This window comes from Helianthus annuus, chromosome 13 (assembly GCF_002127325.2).
Source record: "Helianthus annuus cultivar XRQ/B chromosome 13, HanXRQr2.0-SUNRISE, whole genome shotgun sequence".
Lineage (NCBI taxonomy): Eukaryota > Viridiplantae > Streptophyta > Magnoliopsida > Asterales > Asteraceae > Helianthus > Helianthus annuus.
This window is the reverse complement of record NC_035445.2, coordinates 138878791-138904672: the sequence shown is the minus strand read 5'-3', so window position 1 is coordinate 138904672 and position 25882 is coordinate 138878791. Positions and strand designations below refer to the sequence as shown.

Below are 25882 nucleotides of genomic sequence, written 5' to 3'. Positions count from 1 at the left end.
ATGGAGTTCCTTTCAGGTAGCGCAATATCCGTTTCACAATCACCATATGCGAGGCTCTCGGGTTTGATTGAAATCTTGCTACGAGGCAGGTTGGATACATGATATCAGGTCTTGAAGCTGTCAAATACATCAGCAATCCGATCATGGAACGATACATCGTTTCATCTACCTTCTCTCCGGTGAGATCAGGATTTATCCCATGGTTCGTTGCTAATGGGGTGGAAGCTAGAGTAGATCCTCACATCCCAAATTTCTCTAAGATATCATGAACATACTTCGTCTGATGTATGAATATTCCTTTGGGTAGTTGATCAACCTGAAGCCCCAAAAAGAATTTCATCTCACCCATCGATGACATTTCAAATTTTTGTTTCATAACTTTTTCAAAATCTTTGCACAAATTTTCATTTGTTGACCCAAATATGATGTCGTCCACGTATATCTGAACTATCAGAAGATGACCGTCGACTTCTTTGGTGAAGAGAGTGGCATCCACTTTTCCACGGATGAAGCTGTTGGCAAGCAGGTGTTGAGACAATGTCTCGTACCAAGCTCTCGGGGCCTGGTGTAAACCATACAACGCTTTATCCAGTAAATAAACCTTGTCTTTGTGGATTGGGTCGGTGAAACCCGGTGGCTGTCCGACATATACCTCCTCTTTTACCTTCCCGCAGAGAAAAGACGATTTAACATCTAACTGATATACTTTAAATCCTTTCCACGATGCAAATGCTAGGAAGATTCTAATCGCTTCAAGTCTAGCCACGGGAGCATACACTTCGGTGAAATCTATACCCTCCTACTGACTGAAAGCCTGGACTACGAGTCGAGCTTTGTTGCGAATAATAACCCCTCGATTGTCTCTTTTGCACTTAAACACCCAGTTGGTGCTAATGTTCCTGTGACCATCAGGTAGGTCTACCAATTTCCACACTCCCAACTTTTCAAATTGACTTAGCTCCTCCTGCATCACGTTGACCCAAGAATCTTCGGTTAGTGCTTCCTTATATGTTCTTGGTTCAATCTGCGAAATAAAACAATTTAGTGAAAACTCTGTTTGTAAAGGAGCAATTATAGAATAAAAACAAGTAAGGCCTTGGTCAATTTGTCGTCTTGTGTGGACGCCTGATTGTAATTCTCCAATAATTAACTCCTCTGGATGGTACGAAAGAGTTCTTTGCATCACCACGCCTGGAACATCTACCTCGCCTTCCAAATTTGTGACGTTTTGATTTGCACCTTGTTCACTGACTGGAATTATTTGACTTGAAATATGGATTTGCTCCCCCTCAGAATCTGAATCACCATGATCAAATATTGGTCTATCATCAGATTCTAGATTATGGTTGACTGTCGTCTAATTATCAGGAGCATGTTCACGTTCTGAAGATTGCTGAATATCATCATGTTCTCTAGCATTGCTTGGACCGGCTTCATTATCATTTGAAGTTTGCCATTGACGCCTTGAAGACTCAGCTGGAAACCTTTCCTGTGATGATTCATACTCTCTTAGAATATCTAACTCATAAAAAAACTCTAGTTCTTCCTCCATGACAAACGAATCCCACAGAGTGTCATAGTTGAATCGCCATGAGTCACCGGGATTCTGAGCTGACATTGTATAACCTTGACATTCAACATTATGTGCTTCGATGATCCGCTTCATGCTTGGAACAAAGACTCGTTTTAGTGGACTTGAATAACCCACAAATATTCCTTCGATGCTCTTTGGACCAAATTTTCCAAAAGGCTCTAGAACTGTTGATATTCACTAATTTACACATATTTTAGTCCCCCATTTTATCCCCATTTTATGCGTTTTCGGCCGTAAAATTGTCATTCGGATACTTAATTATGTATACTTTTGTTTACAGGCCTAAAACTGCATACCGGACAAGATGATAGTGAAAATGAGGACTTTCCGGACAAAACGACGAAGCTGCGAACATTCTTTAGAAAACTGACCTGGCCAAGAGGAACGGTCGTGCAGTCTGAGGAACGACCGTGCATCTCCGATTATCAAGACCATCCCGGTGATGAAGGACCAGTGCAACACGGCGTGCAAGGCAATCCCGGTGACGCACGGACATGCCATACATTGCACCCCGTGCGGATCCGATGTTCAGCCAAATCCCGGTGATGAACGACAAGTGCATCAGTCCGTACAACAAGATCCCGGAAACGCACGGTCATGCCATATGAAGAACGGTCGTGCGAGACCGAATACCAGTCAACTCTGCTGATGTCATGAACAGTAACTCCAATAATGCAAAAAGTGAACGGTCGTGCGATCGGTGCACGACCGTGCGACATCGAAAATATATAAAAAACAAACAGAAACATTCTGTTCGTAATTCTGGGTTTTCGGGAGCTCATCAGGCGATTTCACAGGCTCCGGAGGCTATGCTTTTGACCCGGATTCAAGCCACATTGTGCCGATAAGCTCCGTTTCTATCCGAATTCTCATTCTTATGCTTGTTTATGCTTTGAATTCTTAAGTCTTACCATATTTTTGTTATGTTTCAAGCATTAAGATTAATTATTATGTATTATTGTAGCCTTTGGGCAAAAACACAACAATCCCTTGCTTGATTATAGCCATTAGTATGTTAGTCTTTGTTTGTAATGACATTTGGAAGTATTTTCTATGTTAATCTTTGATGATTAGTTTGCAACCTTGTTATTAATATTGATTTCTTGATTATAAGTAATTGTGTTGGATGATTGGTACTTGGTTAGTTGAGATAGTTGAAAAATGAAGCTTAATTAATCATGTATTAGTAAACTTTAAACTTGGTTAACTAGTTTACCTTGGTTAAAATGTGGGCACCATGATACTAGAAATGGTTAGTGGTTTAATAAAATGTAATTATGGTTAATCAAGAAAGCTTGCCGTCACGTAAGGACCTTAACGGGTTAAATGGTGTCGTTATGAATTCTTAATACAAATTGTTAACTTAGTTAGTAGTTTCGGCCAAAATTGCTTGCTTGGTGGATTTATATTCTAGATTTGTAAAATGAACTCGGTTGTGATTTAATCTAGTTTATGCTTGTCTCGGTGGTTGCATTGTGTTTATCGGTGTCGCTTTCCTTGATTAAGTGAGGTTAGAAAACTCGTAACGGATGACTAACTTATTTTTAGGAGATTTTTATAGACATTTATCAATTGCACGTTAAAGAACAATTTTAGGTGGTTAAAGTGTGTTTATCGTTTTAACTTTCTGAATGATTGTCATGTTAGGATTCCCGAAAGGGATACTAATTGTCTCAAAATTGGAGAATTGACCGAATGCTTCTAGTGCCAAAACCGACTTAGTTGACATGCTTTGGTTGTGTATTAAGCAAGGCTATTTATCTATTTTAGTATTTGAAATCTACTATGTTTTATAAGTATTTGTTTATGCTTACTTTAGTTTATTAAAAATCAAACAAGTTATGTTTTTACCGGTAGTTTAGTGACAAAGGTCTAGTATTATTTCTCCGCCCATTTTCTTGGATCGATAATTGGTTCTTACTGATACTTTACAACATATATGACGGGGTATACTTGCCTCTTTCGTGTGTGTTTTGATGTAAAAGTAATAATCACTTTTATAAATTTAAAACCAAATCGTGTGTAATTTCATTGTAAAAATATGTGTAGTCACGCACACGTTAAGTTTTTGGCGCCGTTGCCGGGGAAATGGCGAGCTAGAACGACCCAAGTTATTATTTTATCGGCGTATATACTTGTTAATATTTGTGAATATTTTCTTGATTATTTATTTGTTTATTTATTTGTTAATATTTCTTGATGATCAATTCCCTTTTTGGGGAGCGTCTTGAAGCATTCATTTATCGGCTTATTTCTTAAAATACATCAATTGGTACTTTTAATTCATTTTATTCGTTTTCGTGATTATTTTGCACACTTGTAAATTTTTGTTCCATTTATTTGTTCGAATCCGGATTTATTTATTCATTTATTCTTTGAGTTTCGGCTCCGAAAAATTATTTCTATACTAGCCGATTCGATTATTTAATTCATTATGAATTTTATAAAATTTCGGGCCCATTTATGAATTGTTATAAAATTTTTAGCTCATTTTTTTAATATTCTATTTCTATTCAGCAAAAAAAAAGAAATAATAATAATAATAATAAATAGGGGTGTGGTAATGACCCGCACATGTAACAAGTGTGGGGACATGAGTCTTGCTATCGACTCGCCGACAAAAATTTAGCATGAGTCTTGCTATCGACTCGCCGACAAAAATTTAGCATGAGTCTTGCTATCGACTCGCCGACAAAAATTTAGCATGAGTCTTGCTATCGACTCGCCGACAAAAAAATTTAGCATGAGTCTTGCTATCGACTCGCCGATAAAAATTTAGCATGAGTCTACGCTACTGACTCGAGGACCAAAAATGTAGCAAGAGCGTCTTTGTCGCTTTAGGGGAAAAATTGTCTATATTTGTGTTTTTGCCGTCTTTACGTAATTTTGGTATGTTTGGTAGTTTCCGTAGTCGTGTACAGTTTTTAATCATACCGAGCGAAGGTTCTATGTTAGACAAATGTTAAAACAGTTAGCGTGTTGCAAAAATGGTGAAAAACGGCCAAAAAGTGTGCTGAAACTGGTTTCTGCAGCAAACAGACACATCTGCAGATTTGGCATGGCCGTGCCATGGGTCGCACGCCCGTGCGATTTCGGGCTGGCCTGCACCTCGAGTCCCACCCCCGTGCATTACCGAGGTCAACGTGCAAGAATGGGTCAACATCGGATCCGCACGCCCGTGCGAAAATCCGCATGACCGTGCGCATGGTAAGGGGCATTTTGTCATTGTTCCATACAAAAGCCCTCATCTGCATCCACTTCTCACATTCGCAAAACCCTACTGCACTCTCGTTCCTGGCCGATTTTTTCCCCAAAATCGCACCATTTTTCGCACGGTTTCTCAGATCTTCTCGCAGGTTTGTTTTTTTTCTTGTCGATTTCCTGTTTTTATCGCTTTCTAGGGTTAGATTCTCCGATTTCTTCAAGGCTTTTTAGGGTTCCCTTCATAAACAAATCAAAACCCTAGCCCTTGCAAGAACTTCACAAATCATGAACACCCGGCTGATTTCCTAACCCCCTTTCACTAGAAACTTGAAAAATTTTGAAAAGGTTTGACAGTTCTGATTCGGGGTTAAGAATCTGCAGAAAACGGGATCAGACGGTCGTTCTATATATGGAACGGTCGTGCGTATGCGGGTCGTTCATTATTTTTAACTGTGGTGCCGGATATGCACGGTGATGCGACCAGTCGCACGTCCGTGCAATCCCGTCATGTTCCGATAATCAAGACCGCACCACCACTGATCTCGGTGACGCATGACCATGCGTCAATTCGCACGCCCGTGCGAAAGACCCAGATCAGTTTGACAGAATCTTCATAACTGTGTGTTCGGCCGAGCATGAAGAGGAGGAGCAGAATCAGCCACCACCCACACCACCACACCAGCAGTTCCAGCAGCACCAAGACTAGCCACCCGGCATCCCATCTTATCTGGATTTGTACCACCAATTTCAACAAATGCAGCTGAACCAGGAGCAGCTGCGAGTCAACCAGGAGGTGGTGCTGACAGTGATGATGAGTAGCTGGTGGTGGTAGTAGCATTTCAGTACTTTATATTTCGGGTGTTCATTTTGGTTGTTATTTCAACACCCCCGGTTATGTACTCTTTATTTTTAGACAATTTAGCTTTTATGTCTTGTCTTTGTTTGGATTTTAGTACTTCTATTTATGTATTATGGTTTATTTGGTTTATTTGTTTCTGTTCTGTTTTGCTGCACCTTGTGACATACTTGCAGATTTCGGCTATCAAGTCTTGGACCGGAAGCACATCACAAATACAGCTTGGAAGTCTCGTTGCATAAAAATCATCTTCAGGGGAGTATTATTCTCCTTTATCTTTATATTTCGGGTTTTGCATTGGGGACAATGCGAAGTTCAAGTGTGGGGAGGCGGTTAACTTTGTTAACTTTGTTTGTCCTCTTAAAAAAATCATTCAAAAATATCTGTATTTTGTATATATTTTAGTAAATAAACCGGTTAGTTGTGTTTTAGAAAGCTTCGGACCTGATAAAAATTCGACAAGCAAAATAAATTTTGAAAAAGGAAACTAGAAAGCATGACAAACAAAGAAAGACTTGCATGACAGTTTTCATACGTTTACCCATTCCTTCCGTTACGTCAGCATATTTGAACCTTGAAATTGTTATATATTTGTTCATTTCGGAGTAGGAGTGAGCCGGATGTCATATGTAATTTAGAACTTGTCACTAGCATGCTTGTTAAGACCATGAACTTGCGGAATTGTGTAGAAGTGATAGAGGCACTTAGATTACCCCTTTGTTGTTAGCCTTGTTCTTTGTGTTGTGTTTTCCCGTAAACCCTACGTTACCCTTTAGGATAAACCATGTCGAGCCTTCCCGTTTATTTTTGTTTACCCAACATAATCGCCCACTTAGCCAAATTTAGCCTTTTTATGTTTTAAACCCCTTTTGTGTTGAAACTCGGTCAAAATAATCGTTTAACTAGCATTTATTTTAGTTTATTGTATAATTAGTTTATAAAAAAAACAAAAAAAAAAACAGAAAATAAAACACCCTAAAATAGGGTGAAGTTGAGAAAAATCGAACAATTTTGAATGCTTAAATGTTAAAATTTCATTGATGAACTCGATTGCGCAATAGTCGCCTTTTTAAGGTGTTTGTATGTAAAGTTACATTGTTTGTCGCTAGTTAAACGCTAAAACCGAATTTTAACCATTTCGCCACTTTAAATTTCCATTTCCATACCCTTCGCCCAAGCCTAACGTTACAACCCGTAAAGACCTCTTGATTTACACTTTTTCGCATGTTAGTTGGTGTAGACGAGATCTTATGACAAGCTTATGATATTACACATTTCAATGACGAGGCATTGAGTGTTTGCATGTACACATTTTATGTATGGTTCATAAATAAAACCGAGTGTGTGTGAACATTGTGAGTTGTGTGAAGATTAACATGTTGAGTCAATTAAATGTGAAGTCACGGCTTTTTGGTTGTCGCTATATATTTGCATATGCTTGTTGGGTTTGAGTCTTTTGATGTTGTCTTTCGAAAAACCGGCTAACCGTTTATAGTTGTTTTCAATAAAATAGTGTGTAAATTATCGTTCTTGTTTTATTCTATCTTTTATTGCATTTTAGTTTAGCTTGCTTGAGGACAAGCAAGGTTCAAGTGTGGGGGGATTTGATATTCGCTAATTTACACATATTTTAGTCCCCCATTTTATCCCCATTTTATGCGTTTTCGGCTGTAAAATCGTCATTCGGATACTTAATTACGTATACTTTTGTTTACATGTCTAAAACAGCACACCGGACAAGATGATAGTGAAAATGAGGACTTTCCGGACAAAACGACGAAGCTGCGAACATTCTGTTAGAAAACTGACCTGGGCAAGAGGAACGGTCGTGCGGTCTGAGGAACGACCGTGCATCTCCGATTATCAAGACCATCCCGGTGATGAACGACCAGTGTAACACGGCGTGCAAGGCATTCTCGGTGACGCACGGACGTGCCATACATTGCACCCCGTGCGGATCCGATGTTCAGCCAAATCCCGGTGATGAACGACCAGTGCATCAGTCCGTGCAACAAGATCCGGGAAACGCACGGTCATGCCATATGAAGAACGGTCGTGCGAGGCCGAAGACCAGTCAACTCTGCTGATGTCATGAACAGTAACTCCAATAATGCAAAAAGTGAACGGTCGTGCGATCGGTGCACGACCGTGCGACATCGAAAATATATAAAAAACGAACAGAAACATTCTGTTCGTAATTCTGGGTTTTTGGGAGCTCATCAGGCGATTTCACAGGCTCCGGAGGCTATGCTTTTGACCCAGATTCAAGCCACATTGTGCCGATAAGCTCCGTTTCTATCCGGATTCTCATTCTTATGCTTGTTTATGGTTTAATTCTTAAGTCTTTCCATATTTTTGTTATGTTTCAAGCATTAAGATTGATTATTTTGTATTATTGTAGCCTTTGGGCAAAAACACAACAATCCCTCTTGATTATAGCCATTAGTATGTTAATCTTTGTTTGTAATGACATTTGGAAGTATTTTCTATGTTAATCTTTGATGATTAGTTTGCAACCTTGTTATTGATATTGATTTCTTGATTATAGGTAATTGTGTTGGATGATTGGTACTTGGTTAGTTGAGATAGTTGAAAAATGAAGCTTAATTAATTATGTATTAGTAAACTTTAAACTTGGTTAACTAGTTTACCTTGGTTAAAATGTGGGCACCATGATACTAGAAATGGTTAGTGGTTTAATAAAATGTAATTATTGTTAACCAAGAAAGCTTGCCGTCACGTAAGGACCTTAACGGGTTAAATGGTGTCGTTATGAATTCTTAATATAAATTGTTAACTTAGTTAGTAGTTTCGGCCAAAATTGCTTGCTTGGTGGATTTATATTCTAGATTTGTAAATGAACTCGGTTGTGATTTAATCTGGTTTATGCTTGTCTCGGTGGTTGCATTGTGTTTATCGGTGTCGCTTTCCTTGATTAAGTGAGGTTAGAAAACTCCTAACGGATGACTAATTTATTTTTAGGAGATTTTTATAGACATTTATCAATTGCACGTTAAAGAACAATTTTAGGTGGTTAAAGTGTGTTTATCGTTTTAACTTTCCAAATGATTATCATGTTAGGATTGCCGAAAGGGATACTAATTGTCTCAAAATTGGAGAATTGACCGAGTGCTTCTAGTGCCAAAACCGACTTAGTTTACATGCTTTGGTTGTGTATTAAGCAAGTCTATTTATCTATTTTAGTATTTGAAATCAACTATGTTTTATAAGTATTTGTTTATGCTTACTTTAGTTTATTATAAATCAAACAAGTTATGTTTTTACGGGTAGTTTAGTGACAAACGTCTAGTATTATTTCTCCGCCCATTTCCTTGGATCGATACTTGGTTCTTACAGATACTTTACTACATATATGATGGGGTACACTTGCCTCTTTCGTGTGTGTTTTGATGTAAAAGTAATAATCACTTTTATAAATTTAAAACCAAATCGTGTGTAATTTCATTGTAAAAATATGTGTAGTCGCGCACACGTCAAGTTTTTGACGGCGTTGCTGGGGAAATGGCGAGCTTTAGGAACGACCCAAGTTATTATTTTATCGGCATATATACTTGTTAATATTTGTGAATATTTTCTTGATTATTTATTTGTTTATTTATTTGTTAATATTTCTTGATTTTAATTCATTTTATTCGTTTTCGTGATTATTTTGCACACTTGTAAATTTTTGTTCCATTTATTTGTTCGAATCCGGATTTATTTATTCATTTATTCTTTGAGTTTCGGCTCCGAAAAATTATTTTTTACTAGTCGATTCGATTATTTAATTCATTATGATTTTTATAAAAATTCGGGCCCATTTATGAATTGTTATAAAATTTTCTGCTCATTTATTTTAATATTCTGTTTCTATTCAGCAAAAAAAAAAAAGAAAAAAATAATAATAATAATAATAATAATAAATAGGGGTGTGGTAATGACCCGCACATGTAACGAGTGTGGAGACATGAGTCTTGCTATCGACTCGCCGACAAAAATTTAGCATGAGTCTTGCTATCGACTCGCCGACAAAAATTTAGCATGAGTCTTGCTATCGACTCGTCGACATAAATTTAGCATGAGTCTTGCTATCGACTCGCCGACAAAAAAATTTAGCATGAGTCTTGCTATCGACTCGCCGATAAAAATTTTGCATGAGTCTATGCTACTGACTCGAGGACCAAAAATGTAGCAAGAGCGTCTTTGTCGCTTTAGGGGAAAAATTGTCTATATTTGTGTTTTTGCCGTCTTTACGTAATTTTGGTATGTTTGGTAGTTTCCGTAGTCGTGTACAGTTTTTAATCATACCGAGCTAAGGTTCTATGTTAGACAAATGTTAAAACAGTTAGCGTGTTGCAAAAATGGTGAAAAACGGCCAAAAAGAGTGCTGAAACTGGTTTCTGCAGCAAACAGACACATCTGCAGATTTGGCATGGCCGTGCCATGGATCGCACGAACGTGCGATTTGGCATGACCTTGCGCATGGTCAGGGGCATTTTGTCATTGTTCCAAATAAAAGCCCTCATCTGCATCCACTTCTCACATTCGCGAAACCCTACTGCACTCTCGTTCCTGGCCGATTTTTTCCCCAAAATCGCACCATTTTTCGCACGGTTTCTCAGATCTTCTCGCACGGTTTGTTTTTTTTTTCTTGTCGATTTCCTGTTTTTATCGCTTTCTATGGTTAGATTCTCCGATTTCTTCAAGGCTTTTTAGGGTTCCCTTCATAAACAAATCGAAACCCTAGCCCTTGCAAGAACTTCACAAATCATGAACACCCGGCTGATTTCCTAACCCCCTGTCACTAGAAACTTGAAAAATTTTGAAAAGATTTGACAGTTCTGATTCGGGGTTAAGAATCTGCAGAAAACGGGATCGGACGGTCGTTCTGTACATGGAACGGTCGTGCGTATGCTGGTCGTTCATGATTTTTAACTGTGGTGCCGGATATGCACGGTGATGCGACATGTCGCACGTCCTTGCAATCCCGTCATGTTCCGATAATCAAGACCGCACCACCACTGATCTCTGTGACGCATGACCATGCGTCCATTCGCACGCCCGTGCGAAACACCCAGATCAGTTTGACAGAATCTTCATAACTGTGTGTACCACCACCCACACCACCACACCAGCAGTTCCAGCAGCACCAAGACTAGGCACCCGGCATCCCATCTTATCCTGATTTGTACCACCAATTTCAACAAATGCAGCTGAACCAGGAGCAGCTGCGAGTCAACCAGGAGGTGGTGCTGACGGTGATGATGAGTAGCTGGTGGTGGTAGTAGCATTTCAGTACTTTATATTTCGGGTGTTCATTTTGGTTGTTATTTCAACACCCCTGGTTATGTACTCTTTATTTTCAGACAATTTAGCTTTTATGTCTTGTCTTTTGATGTGTGTAAAATGCAACAAATAAATCACATCAATTAAGGCATAAAACTAACCCTTTTTAAGTACTAATGTTGGAAAAAGAGTGTTTTTGTCTTCCTTTTGTATTTTCAGGATGAAATGAGCTCAAATTCACAAAAGAAGCAAAAAGACAACTAATTCTAGCATAAATACAAGGAAAGGAATAAAAGAAGACTGTCCGGACCCTCAACGGCATCCTCCAAAGCAAAGAAGAGAAAACAGAAGCCTGAACACGCCCCGTGCTCAGCTAGCACGGGGCCGTGCCCAAGAAGCAGCATAAAAGACAAACTGGTAGAAGCTTCCATTGCCCACCACGGGGCCGTGTCCAGCGAGCATGGGGGCGTGGTGAAAGTACAGCAGGCGCATTAATTGTAATTGCGAATTACAATTAATGAGGAGAGAGACTGTCAGACGGGCACGGGGGCGTGTCCAGCGGACACGGGGCCGTGCCCAGCCTTCTGTTCAGCCTACAAATAGGGGTGCTTGGTTTCATTCCATCTCATCCCTTGGCACACCACCTCTCTCACACTTCATCCACCACCCACCACCACCATAACACCATCATCCACCACCATCATCCATTGTCCATCATAGAGTGTGTGAGTCGTCTCGGGATCCAAGATTGATCGTAAGAGTTCCTGACAATCAAGGCCATGTTTGCCTAAGTCTCTTACATCACTTGGTGAAGACAAGTGTTTAGTATAATACTTTTTATTTTTAATCTTTTGCACTTTTTATTTGGTTTTGTATTAATGACTTTAATAACTAGTTGCTTATGTTGAAGGTGATCTTTCCTTATCGTTTGTCCGTGGTGTCTTGGCATTATTTTACTGTCTATATAAAATAAAAGATTTTCACCATTCATATCTCCATGATCTATATGGAGGTATGTTGGCTACCTGGTCGGGGGTTAAGGGAACGGTTTGGTAAGGGTCTTGCCCTTGTTCAGCGTTTAGAGGTCCTGCAAGGGACCTGGGTCAAATTTAGTAGGATCTCCTTCAATGCCCATAGGTATTGGATGGCGGGGACCCAAACTCTTTGACCCCCTCATAAGTTAACTACTATTAATACTATAACCCGGCTATTTAGGACTGTATCCCTGCTGACTCAGACTGCTTAGTCGAGGGTAACGTCACCGCCAAAAGCGGGGCCTACCATAATTTGCATTAATAACTTAATTCATTATCTTCCAATAATCCGACCCTTTAGGATTGTATCCTTGCTGACTCAAACTACTGGGTTGAGGGTAACGTCGCCTTCAAAAGAGGGGCCTACTACAATAACTAAGATAATCTCTTAAACAAGTGCAAAAGTGCGAAAATAATCAAAGGTTATACTAATACACGAGTCGGATCCAAGTGATTCATCTTGTCTATCTGTTTTTATTTTTATTTTATTTTTCAGCATTTAGTTAGTTTTTATTTTCTTAGTTTAAAAACATTTTTCTCACTTTTTGATTTGATTAGACGTTGAGGATAAACCGGTATTAAAAGCTCTTGTGTCCTTGGACGACCTCGGTATCTTACCAACACTATACTACGTCCACGATGGGTGCACTTGCCTATATGTGTGTTTAGTGTTAGTGAATATCGTGTTTTATAAATTTAAAACTTGGCTAAAGGTGTAAAAAGGGCTTAATTATATATCTAAATTATATACACACCAACACACATCAAGTTTTTGGCGCCGCTGCCGGGGACACAAGGATTTTAAGAAAGTTAGGAATCAACGGCCTAATCATATTTTTATTTTTCTTTTTAATTTTTAGGATTTTTCTTAGTTTTTCAGCTTCTGCAGAGCTCAGCACGGGCCGTGCCCGCTGAACACGCCCCCGTGCTCAATCATTAGAACTGGCAATCCTGTTTTAAGTCAGACAGTAAGCTGAACACGAGGCCGTGTCCACTCAACACGCCCCCGTGCCCAAGATTCTCTTACTGAAAACATAACCGTTAGATCCCGGCGGTTGGTAATTTCTGACACAAACATGAGTGATAGTAATTCTTTTTACTTTCGGAACTCTTATGGTACGTGGTGTCGATTATGTGGAGGCGAACATAAAGAATTAAAATGTTATTTTCTAAATTATAGGCCCCACTATATAGACCCACCGATTCCTTATAACCTTAAGAGGGGCGAAAGTGAAAATAAGCACTATCTCTCCCTCGAATGCGCCCAGCCAGATATTCTAGGGGAAATGCTCCTTGACGAGTTATTTCAACTAGAAGAACTAATTCTAAATTGGTCAAAGGAACTTAGGAAGGATTTTATTGATCCGCCCCAAGACGATGACCATGAGGAAATGTTGGAACCGCATTCCGACAACCTCGTTGCTCCCGAAAATACCTTCATACCTAGAAAAGACTTGGACGATAGTCGTCCCTGTGCCGATTGTGCCGTGAAGGACTCTCCATCGACTTCGTTCGGTGCATACATAGACCTGAGCGATTCGGCATACACCTTCTTTAACGAGAGCCCGGGAAAGGGTTGGACTTGTCCACCTAGAATGAAAATAGGAATTACCCTCACCGATAACCTCTTGCGTTCTCGCCTTAGTATAGGACAATTAAGGTATCTTAGGCACTTTGGGGTTGTCCCAACCAATCAAGAACCACCCGATATAAATAAAATCTTTAGGAGCAACAAAACTCCATAAAACAGCCTCCCGACACGGGGCCGTGTCCGGTAAACACGACCCCGTGCCCACCCAGAAGATTCTCTGCTGATTTTGTCAGAATACGGACAAAATGTGTCAGGATTTTCTCTGCACACGGGGCCGTGCCCAGCGGACACGGGGCCGTGTCCAACGTGCTGTCGTTTTCTTTAAATGCAGCCTGAATCCTGCTCATTTTTGACCACTTCACTAGACAGAGATTCCTGGGATCTTCACATATACCATCCTAGGTAAGTGCTAAAAGAAGGTTCCCAAGGACCATCTTGTCCTTTCCACTTTTGTTCATTTCTCCTTCTTTCAAAATTTTTCAAACATCTCCTCCATGGAAGCTTGGAAACCCCATGATTCCAACCTTCTATGAAAAGTTTGTAAGATTATTTGCTATGGATTCTCGTTTAAAGTTGATTTTATAACTTTGTTTTGAATTATCTAAGCTTAAACCACAGTTAAAAGATGTGAAAATAATTTAAAACCCAAGAATCCTTAGCCAAAAAAATCCTGCAGACAACTGAACACGGGCCGTGTTCAGTGAACACGGGGCCGTGTTCGAGGTGCTGTTTTGCAAAAAATTCAGTTATTTTCTGTTCGAGGTGCTGTTTTGCAAAAAATTCAGTTATTTTAGGTTTCTTCCACAGAAAATGGCCAGCAGAACTAGCGGATCATCTTCAAGAAATAACCGAAATGGGAGAAGGTCGTCCACAGCAGAAGACTCCCTAGTAAACTACGTTTACGCCTTAAGGGAAGCGATAGACGAGATGACGGGAGTAGAAGAAGCGCTAGTGGACCATATTAATCATCTGACAGTGGGGTTGGAAGGCTGTCTGCGAGAAGTGAACCTCCTGCACCAGAGGTTAAACCTTCTCGCCTCCCCGCCTTTGGTTCCCGTAATAACCCAAAGAGCGTGGAATGTAGTACCCGAGGTCATCATCCCGGCCGAATGGTATGCCATGCACCAAGGGCCTCAGCAAAGGGTGGTGCAAGGAGTCCCGGTGAATGTTCCTCCTCAAGCCACTGAAGAGAATGAAGCTGCTTTCTTCCTCCCAAGGGAGATAGAAGAGTGGCTTTGAACAATAACCGAGGAGCCATCGGCTAAAGGGTCTTCCTACATCGGGAAGCTATTCCCGAAATTTTTCTAAATAAGTAGAACCTTTATGATAACCTCATGTATCCCCCTAGTTATTTAGATTAACTATATGTAATTCTCTATGTTTGCAATGATATGATGGTTTCTAAGATTGATGGTTATTGATGAATAAAACACACTCATGGTGGTAATGGATGAAAAAGGGAACGAGAAAAATGGCCCCATGCACAAAGAACAGAGCAACCCGACACAAATCTCCATCACAGAAGGCTCAACACGGGCTGTGCCCAACCAACACGGCCCCGTGCTGAACCACCTGCAGAAAAACGCCCAGTTCAGGTAACTGGACACGGGCCGTGTTCACCAGACACGCCCCCGTGTCCAGGCTTCTGTCTCATTTCTTTAATTTCTGTTACTGGCACCTGACCACGGGGCCGTGCCCGGTCACCACGGGGCCGTGTCCAGGCTGCCAGTAACATAAATCTTTGCTTTTTAACACCACACCACACATCCAATCAACCTAAAAATTTATTTTTGGGACACACTGAGGACAATGTGTAATTTAAGTGTGGGGGGAAGCTAACACTTTGAAATTTTGCAAGTCCTAACAACAAGCCTTACACAAAACTCTATTGGAACCGCTAAACACCCCAAATTTTTTCAAAAATCCTTTCATTTTTACTTGTCTAAAGTTTAAGTTAGGAATCACAAGATTAATAAGGTTATATTTTTAAAAAATTTACAACCGAAAGCGTCGTGATAACAAGAACCAACATAAGAAAATTATGAAACGGCATAACAAGTCTAGTTAAAATTTAATTATATATACTTGATCACATTAAAAACCCATTCCCACAAAAGTGAGTTTTAAGCCTTTATTGAGCATACAAATTTACATCTTTAGACTAAATGCTCATTTTTCGTTTCTTGTGTGAATAGCCGCTTGGTTCTTACAACTCTAGAACTTGCCACGACGATTCATTCCCGGTCCTTACCAACTTAAACCCAAGTAAGCAAATGATGGAGGCATTAGGACTAACCATTTTTCTTTCTACACCATTATTTTTCAATTTTTTTTTACCACCTACCCAAAATCCCCCTAGTTAACCCCTTTGAGCCTAAACCTTTCATTTCATTACCCTAAAAACCTTTCTACCCACCAAAAACCTTTTTATTTTTCACCCCTTATTTTAGTAACAAAGCTCGGTTTTTCGCAAGCTCGTTCTTTTATGTGACTAAGTATATATATATATATATATATATATATATGAGGATGAAGTTAAAAACAAACAAAGCTATACAAACAAAAGCTTGTTTGAAGAAATACTTCAAAATAAAAAGTCACTAAAATTTTTTTTTCGAAAACCGACGCTTTTTACGCTTTTCGCCCTTTTTCTAACCACTAACCCAACCACCCACCTTTAGCCCAAGCCTAACCCTTCACCCAAAAAGTCCTCTTGATATTTACAAAGGTATAAAGTTAAAAAGGAAGAGGATTGATTGCTTGGCAAGCCTATGGAAGGCGTGAGTTCCATGCCGCTCTCGAGTGATTCACTAAAAATACACCTACGGCCGAATGTTGAGTGATTTATCCCGTGAGGTATGTGAACTTGTATATAAATAAAATTTTAAAAAAGGCATGTTATGCCCAAATAAGTAATTTATCCTATGAGACGTTCTCAATAAATCATAACGAATAGGATTGTGAATAAATAAAAATAAAACCTAAAAAGATCTTTGGATTCCCGACACTCTATGACAAACCAAAAACATTCTCTTCTACCTATTCCATTTGGGAGTGTAAGCCACATTTAAAGAGTTTTGCTTGAGGACAAGCAAAAATTCAAGTGTGGGGGTATTTGATGTGTGTAAAATGCAACATATAAATCACATCAATTAAGGCATAAAACTAACCCTTTTTAAGTACTAATGTTGGAAAAAGAGTGTTTTTGTCTTTCTTTTGTATTTTCAGGATGAAATGAGCTCAAATTCACAAAAGAAGCAAAAAGACAACTAATTCTAGCATAAATACAAGGAAAGGAATAAAAGAAGACTGCCCGGACCCTCAACGGCATCCTCCAAAGCAAAGAAGAGAAAACAGAAGCCTGAACACGCCTCGTGCTCAGCCAGCACGGGGCCGTGCCCAAGAAGCAGCATAAAAGACAAACTGGTAGAAGCTTCCATTGCCCACCACGGGGCCGTGTCCAGTGAGCACGGGGGCGTGGTGAAAGTGCAGCAGGCGCATTAATTGTAATTGCGAATTACAATTAATGAGGAGAGAGACTGTCAGACGGGCACGGGGGCGTGTCCAGCGGACACGGGGCCGTGCCCAGCCTTCTGTTCAGCCTATAAATAGGGGTGCTTGGTTTCATTCCATCTCATCCCTTGGCACACCACCTCTCTCACACTTCATCCACCACCCACCACCACCATAACACCATCATCCACCACCATCATCCATTGTCCATCGTAGAGTGTATGAGTCGTCTCGGGATCCAAGATTGATCGTAAGAGTTCTTGACAATCAAGGCCATGTTTGCCGAATTCTCTTACATCATTTGGTGAAGACAAGTGTTTAGTATAATACTTTTTATTTTTAATCTTTTGCACTTTTTATTTGGTTTTGTATTAATGACTTTAATAACTAGTTGCTTATGTTGAAGGTGATCTTTCCTTATCGTTTGTCCGTGGTGTCTTGGCATTATTTTACTGTCTATATAAAATAAAAGATTTTCACCATTCATATCTCCACGGTCTATATGGAGGTATGTTGGCTACCTGGTCGGGGGTTAAGGGAATGGTTTGGTAAGGGTCTTGCCGTTGTTCAGCGTTTAGAGGTCCTGCAAGGGACCTGGGTCAAATTTAGTAGGATCTCCTTCAATGCCCATAGGTATTGGATGGCGGGGATCCAAACTCTTTGACCCCCTCATAAGTTAACTACTATTAATACTATAACTCGGCTATTTAGGACTGTATCCCTGCTGACTCAGACTACTTAGTCGAGGGTAACGTCACCGCCAAAAGCGGGGCCTACCATAATTTGCATTAATAACTTAATCCATTATCTTCCAATAATCCGACCCTTTAGGATTGTATCCTTGCTGACTCAAACTACTGGGTTGAGGGTAACGTCGCCTTCAAAAGAGGGGCCTACTACAATAACTAAGATAATCTCTTAAACAAGTGCAAAAGTGCGAAAATAATCAAAGGTTATACTAATACACGAGTCGGATCCAAGTGATTCATCTTGTCTATCTGTTTTTATTTTTATTTTATTTTTCAGCATTTAGTTAGTTTTTATTTTCTTAGTTTAAAAACATTTTTCTCACTTTTTGATTTGATTAGACGTTGAGGATAAACCGGTATTAAAAGCTCTTGTGTCCTTGGACGACCTCGGTATCTTACCAACACTATACTACGTCCACGATGGGTGCACTTGCCCATATGTGTGTTTAGTGTTAGTGAATATCGTGTTTTATAAATTTAAAACTTGGCTAAAGGTGTAAAAAGGGCTTAATTATATATCTAAATTATATACACACCAACACACATCATCTTTGTTTGGATATTAGTACTTCCATTTATGTATTATGGTTTATTTGGTTTATTTGTTTCTGTTCTGTTTTGCTGCACCTTGTGACATACTTGCAGATTTCGGCTATCAAGTCTTGGACCGGAAGCACATCACAAATACAGCTTGGAAGTCTCGTTGCATAAAAATCATCTTCCGGGGAGTATTATTCTCCTTTATCTCTATATTTCGGGTTTCGCATTGGGGACAATGCGAAGTTGAAGTGTGGGGAGGGGGTTAACTTTGTTAACTTTGTTTGTCCTCTTAAAAAAAATCATTCAAAAATATCTGTATTCTGTATATATTTTAGTAAATAAACCGGTTAGTTGTGTTTTAGAAAGCTTCGGACATGATAAAAATTCGACAAGCAAAATAAATTTTGAAAAAGGAAACCAGAAAGCGTGACAAACAAAGAAAGACTTGCATGACAGTTTTCACCCTTTTACCCATTCCTTCCGTTACGTGAGCATATTTGAGCCTTGAAATTGTTATATATTTGTTCATATCGGAGTAGGAGTGAGCCAGATGTCATATGTAATTTAGAACTTGTCACTAGCATGCTTGTTAAGACCATGAACTTGCGGAATTGTGTAGAAGTGATAGAGGCACTTAGATTACCCCTTTGTTGTTAGCCTTGTTCTTTGTGTTATGTTTTCCCGTAAACCCTACGTTACCCTTTAGGATAAACCATGTCGAGCCTTCCCGTTTATTTTTGTTTACCCAACATAATCGCCCACTTAGCCAAATTTAGTCTTTTTATGTTTTAAACCCCTTTTGTGTTGAAACTCGGTCAAAATAATCGTTTAACTAGCGTTTATTTTAGTTTATTGTATAATTAGTTTGTAAAAAAACAAAAAAAAAACAGAAAATAAAACACCCTAAAATAGGGTGAAGTTGACAAAAATCGAGCAATTTTGAATGCTTAAATGTTAAAATTTCATTGATGAGCTCGATTGCGCAATAGTCGCCTTTTTAAGGCGTTTGTATGTAAAGTTACATTGTTTGTCGCTAGTTAAACGCTAAAACCGAGTTTTAACCATTTCGCCACTTTAAATTTCCATTTCCATACCCTTCGCCCAAGCCTAACGTTACAACCTATAAAGACCTCTTGATTTACACTTTTTCGCATGTTAGTTGGTGGAGACGAGATCTTATGACAAGCTTATGATATTACACATTTCATTGACGAGGCATTGAGTGTTTGCATGTACACATTTTATGTATGGTTCATAAATAAAACCGAGTGTGTGTGAACATTGTGAGTTGTGTGAAGATTAACATGTTGATTCAATTAAATGTGAAGTCACGGCTTTTTGGTTGTCGCTATATATTTGCATATGCTTGTTGGGTTTGAGTCTTTTGATGTTGTCTTTCGAAAAACCGGCTAACCGTTTATAGTTGTTTTCAATAAAATAGTGTGTAAATTATCGTTCTTGTTTGATTCTATCTTTTATTGCATTTTAGTTTAGCTTGCTTGAGGACAAGCAAGGTTCAAGTGTGGGGAGATTTGATATTCACTAATTTACACATATTTTAGTCCCCCATTTTATGCGTTTTCGGCCGTAAAATCGTCATTCGGATACTTAATTATGTATACTTTTGTTTACAGGCCTAAAACAGCATACCGGACAAGATGATAGTGAAAATGAGGACTTTCCAAACAAAACGACGAAGCTGCGAACATTCTGTTAGAAAACTGACCTGGGCAAGAGGAACAGTCGTGCAGTCTGAGGAACGACCGTGCATCTCCGATTATCAAGACCATCCCGGTGATGAACGACCAGTGCAACACGGCGTGCAAGGCAATCCCGGTGACGCACGGACGTGCCATACATTGCACCCCGTGCGGATCCGATGTTCAGCCATATCCCGGTGATGAACGACCAGTGCATCAGTCCGTGCAACAAGATCCCGGAAATGCACGGTCATGCCATATGAAGAACGGTCGTGCGAGACCGAAGACCAGTCAACTCTGCTGATGTCATGAACAGTAACTCCAATAATGCAAAAAGTGAATGGTCGTGCGATCGGTGCACGACCGTGCGACATCGAAAATATATAAAAAACAAACAGAAACATTCTGTTCGTAATTCTGGGTTTTTGGGAGCTCATCAGGCGATTTCACAGGCTCCGGAGGCTATGCTTTTGACCCGGGTTCAAGCCACATTGTGCCGATAAGCTCCGTTTCTATCCGGATTCTCATTCTTATGCTTGTTTATGGTTTGAATTCTTAAGTCTTTCCATATTTTTGTTATGTTTCAAGCATTGAGATTGATTATTATGTATTATTGTAGCCTTTGGGCAAAAACACAACAATCCCTTGCTTGATTATAGCCATTAGTATGTTAATCTTTGTTTGTAATGACATTTGGAAGTATTTTCTATGTTAATCTTTGATGATTAGTTTGCAACCTTGTTATTGATATTGATTTCTTGATTATAAGTAATTGTGTTGGATGATTGGTACTTGGTTAGTTGAGATAGTTGAAAAATGAAGCTTAATTAATCATGTATTAGTAAACTTTAAACTTGGTTAACTAGTTTAGCTTGGTTAAAATGTGGGCACCATGATACTAGAAATGGTTAGTGGTTTAATAAAATGTAATTATTGTTAACCAAGAAAGCTTGCCGTCACGTAAGGACCTTAACGGGTTAAATGGTGTCGTTATGAATTCTTAATATAAGTTGTTAACTTAGTTAGTAGTTTCGGCCAAAATTGCTTGCTTGGTGGATTTATATTCTAGATTTGTAAATGAACTCGGTTGTGATTTAATCTAGTTTATGCTTGTCTCGGTGGTTGCATTGTGTTTATCGGTGTCGCTTTCCTTGATTAAGTGAGGTTAGAAAACTCCTAACGGATGACTAACTTATTTTTAGGAGATTTTTATAGACATTTATCAATTGCACGTTAAAGAACAATTTTAGGTGGTTAAAGTGTGTTTATTGTTTTAACTTTCCGAATGATTGTCATGTTAGGATTCCCGAAATGGATACTGATTGTCTCAAAATTGGAGAATTGACCGAATGCTTCTAGTGCCAAAATCGACTTAGTTGACATGCTTTGGTTGTGTATTAAGCAAGGCTATTTATCTATTTTAGTATTTGAAATCTACTATGTTTTATAAGTATCTGTTTATGCTTACTTTAGTTTATTAAAAATCAAACAAGTTATGTTTTTACCGGTAGTTTAGTGACAAAGGTCTAGTATTATTTCTCCGCCCATTTCCTTGGATCAATACTTGGTTCTTACCGATACTTTACTACATATATGACGGGGTACACTTGCCTCTTTCATGTGTGTTTTGATGTAAAAGTAATAATCACTTTTATAAATTTAAACCAAATCGTGTGTAATTTCATTGTAAAAATATGTGTAGTCGCGCACACGTCAACTGTGCAGGAAGATCCAAACGGTTCCAGATACTTCAGGTTCGGTTTGCGGTTGTTGATCAGCTCGAAACACGTCTTGTTGAATTTCTTCACTGTAAGAACTCGGTTGAGTGTATAGCAAGCGGCTGACACTGCTTCTGCCCAAAAATTGACAGGTAATTTCGAATCAGCAAGCATCGTCCTGGCCATTTCAATTAGCGTCCTGTTCTTTCGTTCTGCTACTCCATTTTGCTGTGGAGTGTAAGGAGCACTAAATTCTTGCAATATACCTCTCTCATCACAATACTCTTCCATTTTGTTGTGCTTAAACTCTGTACCGTTGTCACTCTTGATTCTTCTGATTCGAGTTTGGTACAAGTTTTCAATTTTTCTGAACAACGCCATCAAACTTTCGAATGTCTCATCCTTTGTTTTCAGAAATGATACCCACGAAAATCTGGAGTAGTCGTCAGTTACTACAAGACAGTCGAGATCACCAGTTATGCTTTTAACGTTCACTGGACCAAACAGATTCATATGAAGTCTCTCTAACGGTCTCGAAACTGAATTAACTTTCTTTTGAGGGTGTGATTTCTTCTTTTGCTTGCCGTTGATGCAACTAATGCACTCCCCTTCCAAATGAAAACCTTTCAAATGAACACCGTTTACTAAGTCATTGTGTACCAAGTAGTTCATTTTTCGAAGGTGAATGTGGCCCATCTTTCGATGCCACAATTGTGATTCTTTTTCCGTTGCTCTTGACATAAAACAATGAGCCTGACCCATGGTAGTAGTGGCTACACTCATGTCCAACACGTACAGATCATTGACTCTTGGTGCTCTCATGATAACCCATTCATCGGGAACAACAAATCCTGGTTTCAATATCAAACATTCCTTATCTGTGAAGTGCGTTGTATACATGCGATCACAGATCTGAGATATGCTCAGAAGATTGTTTTCAAGCTTGGCGATGTAGTTTACTCTTTCAAACGTGACAATACCATTAGATAGAGTTCCTTCACCAATTATTCGACCACCTTGATTGCCTGCAAATCCCACATATCCTCCATTAAACCCTCGAACATCGTACAGTAGGGTTTTCTTCCCCGTCATGTGCCGAGAAGCTCCACTATCCATAATCCAACGTGAGATGGATCTTGGAAGCTCCTGCACATATCACAAACACTTAGATTTTGATGCCTCCCAAGCCTCTTTCGACTCAGGTAGCTTGATGTGTGTGGTCTTTGTGTACAATGGTGCAAAATTTTTGTCATTCATCTTTAAGCTCTCTTCAGACCCAATCTCAACCTCTTTGTATAAAAAGAAATCATTTTTAGGAGGTTGACCAGATGATTGGTCTTTCATTGGAACGGTCTTCTTCTCAGAACTGGACATTTGTTCTTCAAGTTTCACATAGTAGTCCAAAGGAACATTCATCCTTACCGGTGTGGTAGAAGATGATTGTTTTGCAAACTCTGAAACCTTTGGTTTTGGAGAACTTGTTGAGATGATGCAACCCGTTTGTAAAGTTTGTCAGTTTTAGTTACCACATTCTTTACGGGTTTAGTTTTGGATTTTGTATTTTCATTTTTCAAAATTTTCTTCTCAACAACCATTGGAGCTTTGCCTTTAGCATCAAGTTTCCTTTTCTGACTTTCAACAACTTCAAACTTAGGCTTTAAGTTGGTGCACTTTCGTGCAATGTGTCCAACTTGATTGCATTTGAAGCATGTTCGGGTGTCCACTACCCGACTTGTTCCTTCAGTCTGAGGCTGTGAGATTTTTTTTTCAAAGAACTCTTCATTTGATTTTGAGAAAATTTCAGATTCTTGCTCAGAAAGTGAACTCGAGCTTTTTACAAACACCTTTTTCTCAACGAACTTCTTATTTTGAAAATTCCTTCTTTGATTTCTCTTACCACCCTGATAACCACCCGACCATTTGTTTTGGTTGTTGTAAGAAAAACGTGGTGGTACAACAAGTTTTTTATAGTAAGCTTTATCTTTTTCAAAATTTAACTGCCTCTTGGAACGTTTCAAACCTTCAATCTCAGACACATCAATTTCGACCAACTTGAACACATTTTTCAATTTATCAACATTCACATTCTCCAAGGGAAATTCAAGATCCGAATACAACTTATCTGATCCCAACATCTTGTACATCACAAGATTAGGTTCTTCGCTTAAGTTGTTTTTAGATGTTGATTTCGGAATATATTTGTCCAAAAAACATTCTTCATCCTCAGTTGAATCACTTTCAGATTTCAAAACATTTTCAGCGATACTTTTAACAATTTCTGACTGGAAACTGTCTTCATCGGATGATGAAGTGAACGTGACATCAATTGTTTCTGGAAGTTTAATTTCATTTGTTTCTTCATCATTAACTAACCCGGACTTTTTCTTTGAAAAATTATTTAACACTGGTGGTGGAACCTGATGATACCCAAACCCAGTTCCATCCGAGTAAACATTTTCGCCTGCTTTGTTCTTCCCAATTGGTTTAGGAACGATATGTTGAAGAACAAAACTTGCGGAGTTGTAACTATTGAGTTTCACATTGATGCATTCATTCTCAATCTTAGCTTCCTGAAACTGAAGCTTCAGATTAGCAATCTCATCCAACTGTTGGTTGATTTGCTTTTCTTTTGACTGAAGTACTCCTGTTAGTTGAAAATTTTCTTTGACTGTTTTATCATTTCTTTCATCAGAATCTTTTGTTGTTCTTTTTAGCTTCTCATAATTTTCTGAAAGTTGACGATTTTCATGAACTAATTTTTCATTTTCTTTCTTGATTCGTTCTACGTCAATTTTATCTTTTTCAAGTGTATCAGTTAATTCTTTTAATCTGTCATTTGAAGCCTTTACCAACTTATCACGACTTAAGATCTGCTTTTCAACTTCTCTGACTCTTTCTGTCAGCTCTTCAGTCTTTTTACCACTGAGGTAAGCAAGTGTGCTACAAACCTTGCAGTTTTTCATGCAATTTTTGCAGTCACTTTCACTTTTAGCTTCATCAGTCTTACCTGACTCATTGGTTGAATCATTAGAACTGACCTTGCTCTTTGACTCAGTTCTGGACTTAGACTCTACCTCTAACTCTTTCGCTGCAAGAACTTTGTCAGCCATTTTCTTCAGATTTTCTGCTGTGAATTCTTTCGTCGTGTCGATTATCCCATCATCAATCTTTTTCGACTGTAACTCTTTTTCTTTTTCTTCTTCTTCATCACTTCCCCAACACAATCTTTGATTTGCTTCTTCCTCTTCTGCTATTTGCTCGATCAGAGTCTCGACTAGAAGTGTTGATGGTTCCACAAGTATATTTCCCTTAGGATCCAAATAACATTCTCTGTCAGCGTCCCATCTCTTCGCGCTTTTAGCTTCTTTCCATGCACGAAAATGTCTGTCTTTCATGGTTAGGGCTAAACTCTTTCTGCTGACATATTTTTCTTCCTCTGTCCGTGTATCCTTGAAAGGAACGATCTTTGCCATAAAGGCATAACCCACTGCATCTTCTTCTGGCAGCACATCACTCCAATCGTATCCCTCATCGTCATGGATAACAACTAATGCTCTCGACTTTTCTTTGGGATTTTCTTCTATCTGTTTCATTCGTGGAGGTTCCGATTTGTTTTGATGATAGATGGCTCTTTTGTAATAATCCTCACGGAAAGGGTTTGTCGTTTCATCAGCAGCTGCATTTCAACATTCACGTTTAAAATGCCCCTTTTGCTTGCATTTAAAGCATGTAACCTTCGATTTATCAAAACCTAGCTTTGTTGAAGGTCCACCAATTGAATGTCTGCCTGTTATCTCCATGAATCTTTGAGCCCTTCTGACTTCACTAGCCATACACCACCTGATGTCAATTAACTCCATCTCTTCAGGGTCGATTTGATCATAGTCTTCCTTGGTGAGGTTAGTATTTCCAATATTTCCAGCAACAAGGCTCTCATAGGATTCCAAGATGGATGCCAAAAAAACCATTTGCTGCTTAGCTGCTTCTTCACCGAAGTTTTGTGCATTTTTTAGGTCTATAGCAATATTGCACTGGAAAAGGTTTTTTCGGAACTGATTGTTGTTGTTGTTTTGAAGCTGTTGAAGATGATCCTCCAT

General features: G+C 39.1%; 2 protein-coding genes across 2 annotated transcripts in view; one reads left to right on the top strand and one right to left on the bottom strand.

The window, feature by feature from the left end:
• The window catches only part of LOC110901788 (glycine, alanine and asparagine-rich protein-like), an 8569-nt gene extending 7208 nt beyond the window's left edge, over positions 1–1361 (top strand). Inside the window, exon 3 of the mRNA XM_022148571.1 lies at positions 1333–1361. Within this exon, the coding sequence (XP_022004263.1) occupies positions 1333–1361 (29 nt within the window). The remainder of the gene's footprint in view (positions 1–1332) is intronic.
• On the bottom strand, positions 1358–25882 carry LOC110901790 (ELKS/Rab6-interacting/CAST family member 1-like). Its single transcript, XM_035982386.1, has 3 exons — positions 25573–25882; positions 24203–25461; positions 1358–1606 (listed from the first exon to the last, which is right to left on the bottom strand). Exons 1-3 carry the CDS (start codon positions 25880–25882, stop codon positions 1358–1360), a joined length of 1818 nt encoding a protein of 605 aa, XP_035838279.1.

Excerpts from the sequence above, each read along its gene's own strand:
- LOC110901790 (XM_035982386.1), bottom strand. The coding sequence starts at position 25,882 with ATGGAGGATCATCTTCAACAGCTTCAAAACAACAACAACAATCAGTTC. Across the intron at positions 25,462-25,572 it reads AAGATTCATGGAGATAACAG|CTGCTGATGAAACGACAAAC; the intron begins GCAGACATTCAA and ends GTTGAAATGCAG. Across the intron at positions 1,607-24,202 it reads CTGGGTTTGGGTATCATCAG|AATCCCGGTGACTCATGGCG; the intron begins GTTCCACCACCA and ends ATGTCAGCTCAG.